General features: G+C 31.5%; 1 protein-coding gene across 1 annotated transcript; it reads right to left on the bottom strand.

Annotated features, from left to right (window-relative positions):
- Window positions 1-1,647: 1,647 nt before the first annotated feature.
- On the bottom strand, window positions 1,648-2,319 carry LOC131655699 (uncharacterized). The gene has a single exon (XM_058925523.1). It carries the CDS (start codon window positions 2,317-2,319, stop codon window positions 1,732-1,734), a length of 588 nt encoding a protein of 195 aa, XP_058781506.1. The 3' UTR covers window positions 1,648-1,731.
- Window positions 2,320-3,373: the final 1,054 nt, after the last annotated feature.

The raw sequence follows: 3,373 nt of genomic DNA, 5'->3' as shown, positions 1-3,373 counted from the left end.
ATTGTCAGATTCTTCCACTTCTTCAGCTTGGAAGACTTTATTCTTTTCTGACTTAGTACTTTCTGATATGGACTTTAGAGCAGCTGATTTTCGTACTTCTGAGACTCATCTTCTTCTAGCTCTATTTCATGACTTATGAGTGAGTCAACCAGCTCCTTAAGAGTTAGGTTGTTTATATCCTCAAAAAGATTTAGCGCAGTTATCATAGGTATCCATTTCTTAGGTAGGCTTTTGATGATCTTCCTAGCATTATTAGCAGTAGTATATCCTTTTTCCAAAATCTTGATTCATGCGACCAGAGTTTGAAACCTTGAAAACATCGTTTACGCAATTTCTTATTCTTCCATCTTAAAAGCCTCATACTTTTGAATTAAGGAAGAGCCTTAGTTTCTTTGACTTGAGCATTGCCTTCATATGTCATTCTTAATGAATCAAGAATATCTTTTGTTGTATCTCTATTTGTAATTTTCTCATATTCATTGTAAGATATATCATTGAGAATAATGGTTCTAGCTTTATGATGATTCTTAAACTCACGCTGTGTTCGTTATTCATTCTATTTCTTGGAATGGGAATACCAATCGCAGTAAAAGGTGCTTTGTAGCCTTTTATGACAATCTCCCAGAGACCAATATCGTATCCTAGAAAGAAACTTTTAAGTCTACATTTCTTATAATCAAATATCTCTCCATCAAAGACAAGAGGTTTAGAATTGTAATTATCTCTTTTATGAGTGTTAGCAGCTAAAACCATTTAGAAGTTTTTCTCACACTTGACCTCTTTACACAGTTAAGTGTTTGATTAGAAAATCAATAACAGAACAATGATCTAATACCAATTGAAGGTAGAGAAAAAGATAAGAAAAGGGTGGGTTTGAATTGAGTTTTCTAAAAACTATTCACAATAATCAAATGAGATAGATAAAATGGAGAAGAATAAAATTTGCAACTGCAAGAGATATATATTGATCAATAAAATATATATCGTGTTGTTTAGGTATCAAAGTCACTATGACGTCCTTGCTGCCAATGACAACGTCCAAAGCCCCCTTCTTCAGGACTTGCTAGTATTATTGCGGATGAGATGTAATACAATATTTTGATGAGGCAGAGTGTGTCAATGGTGATGGTAAAGCTCGACAAGGCGACATCTTTGATTTTCGGTACAACGCATTTTTTAAATCTCAAATTTTAAATGGTGGGATGATATTCCTTCCTCTATTAAAATAGATTTTATGTCGAACAGATTTTAAGAGTTTAATGTTATGTCATCCTCTTTTATATAAAAAAACAAATCTTCCAAAAATGAGATAATGAACAAGTTATTTTGAGTCTCAAAAAAGTTAATTTACACAAATCCATTAAGCAAAATTTGACTATCTTGAATTTATTTATACATATGAGAATAATATTGTTCATATATTAAATAATTATGCTATTAATAAGACTAGTAATATATGGATTTATAAAATCTTTCTTTTATGCTCCACTAGTTTTTACTCTCAATTATATTTTGATAATTCATATTTAAACGTGCATGACACCGATTTGGCTTCTTAATTTGTTAATTTCACATTGGCTTCTTAATTTGTTATAGTTTAGGAAAATTTAATTGGAGTACAGGGAAAGAAATTATTAAACAATATAATTGAACACATAAAACAGCAATAGATATTGCTGTATTTTATTAATAACTCTCCCAAATAAATTTTCTCATAATCGACAAGGCAAATCAAAGGTTACGAGTGACTAGGAATGCCAATTCACTATAGAAACTAATCTGATGATTAAGAGCGGTAACTTGTGGGTTAACATCATTTGCGGCAACCATTGCACTCTCACATTGATCACTTCCATCACCAGCAATCTTAGCATCATAACTAGAAGTTCCATAATCTTCCTCCAACTCACCTAGAGAGCTTTTAAAAGACATAACAACATTGTCATAATCATTATTCGCACACTTTGTAAGTGCTGGACTATTGGTCGATGCTGCTAATGTTTTAAGAAAACTTTGTCCTGCAGCAGCTTTGTAGATTGCCATTTCAAGAACTGCCTTTGCGAGTCCATGGAAATTTTTGACATGTGTGGCTTGAGGAATTGATTTGAGGATGTTGTTGCATTCTGCCTTGTTGGATGATTCTCTGCAAACGATGGAAATTAGGGTTCCACGTATAGATCTGGCATTTGCAGCTAAAGGGTATTGAGAAATTAGGATCAAACCAAGGAACACAGAACAGATTGTTGAAGAATTCATCTTGTTTTTTTGTTCTGTTTGTGTTCCTTGGTTTGAGGGAGAGATTGTGTTCATTGATTTCATGGGTGTCAGAGGTGTTTTATAGTTACAGGAATTCTAAATTAAGTGAACAAATATTTAGTTCTTCTAATAATAGTAAACCAAAATAAGGTGAGTTTTATATGACCATGGGTTATTTCCTCTGGTCTACACATTGAACAAATGTCATTGAAACGGTAAAGATGTTTCTATGGATCTCTAATCGTGTTATAATCAAAAGGGTTATAAATATATTTTTCTGTGATCTCTCTTGTAAAAAGTATTAATGCTATAGTTTTAAAAGAAAATTTTTATTATCTTATGTTTTTTATTTTAAAAATAATTAAAACTAACTATTATATATATTGAGACTTAAATTTTTGGCTCTAGCGTCGTTTATAATAGTGGATCAAGATGCATTACAAAAAATGTTATAAGATGCAAATAAAACAACAGTTGAAATTTTTAACATCTTTTGATTAACAGCTGTGCTATTCTTACACTGGATTTTGTACACCAGTATTTTACACCGTATAAAAACACACAGGCATAATATTTTGCACGGAAACCAAGATTAAATAAATTATTAAAAAATTAATATAGTAGATTGTTCCTATACTATTACGGTGTAGTGTAAGAAAACAGTGTCAAAATATCGTTTCCCTTTGATTAAAGGCCAAATTTTAAGATTAGAACAAGGCCTTCGAATTATTTGAGATAATCCTTCCTCAAAGCAGTTAGAATTATATTTTTTTTATATCAAATGCTACAGGATTAATTGGTTGGAAACCCAATAGGAATTTCTTATGTGTTGGTCATTCAGACGGTAAATATGCTACGGGGTGTTCATTAGTTTGGGTAAATCCGAATCATACCAAAATCCAAACAAATCTATAGTGTTTGGGTTGGACATTTTTTCAATTTGGACAAAAATCGAACCAAACCAATTAAATCCACTGACAATGTGTTTGGGCATCAGATTTTCAACTTTTTACCCGCAAACCTAACCCAAACCAACGATAATTAATTATCATGAAAATTACTAACATACATTCAACTTCAAGAAGAAAAAAAAAGTGAAATGTCATGTATGGACAAC

This window comes from Vicia villosa, linkage group LG3 (genome assembly GCF_029867415.1).
Source record: "Vicia villosa cultivar HV-30 ecotype Madison, WI linkage group LG3, Vvil1.0, whole genome shotgun sequence".
NCBI lineage: Eukaryota > Viridiplantae > Streptophyta > Magnoliopsida > Fabales > Fabaceae > Vicia > Vicia villosa.
The sequence above is the reverse complement of the archived record's forward strand: the minus strand, read 5'-3'. Positions and strand labels throughout refer to the sequence as shown.

Coding starts and splice junctions, on each gene's coding strand:
- LOC131655699 (XM_058925523.1), bottom strand. CDS start 2,319: ATGAAATCAATGAACACAATCTCTCCCTCAAACCAAGGAACACAAACA.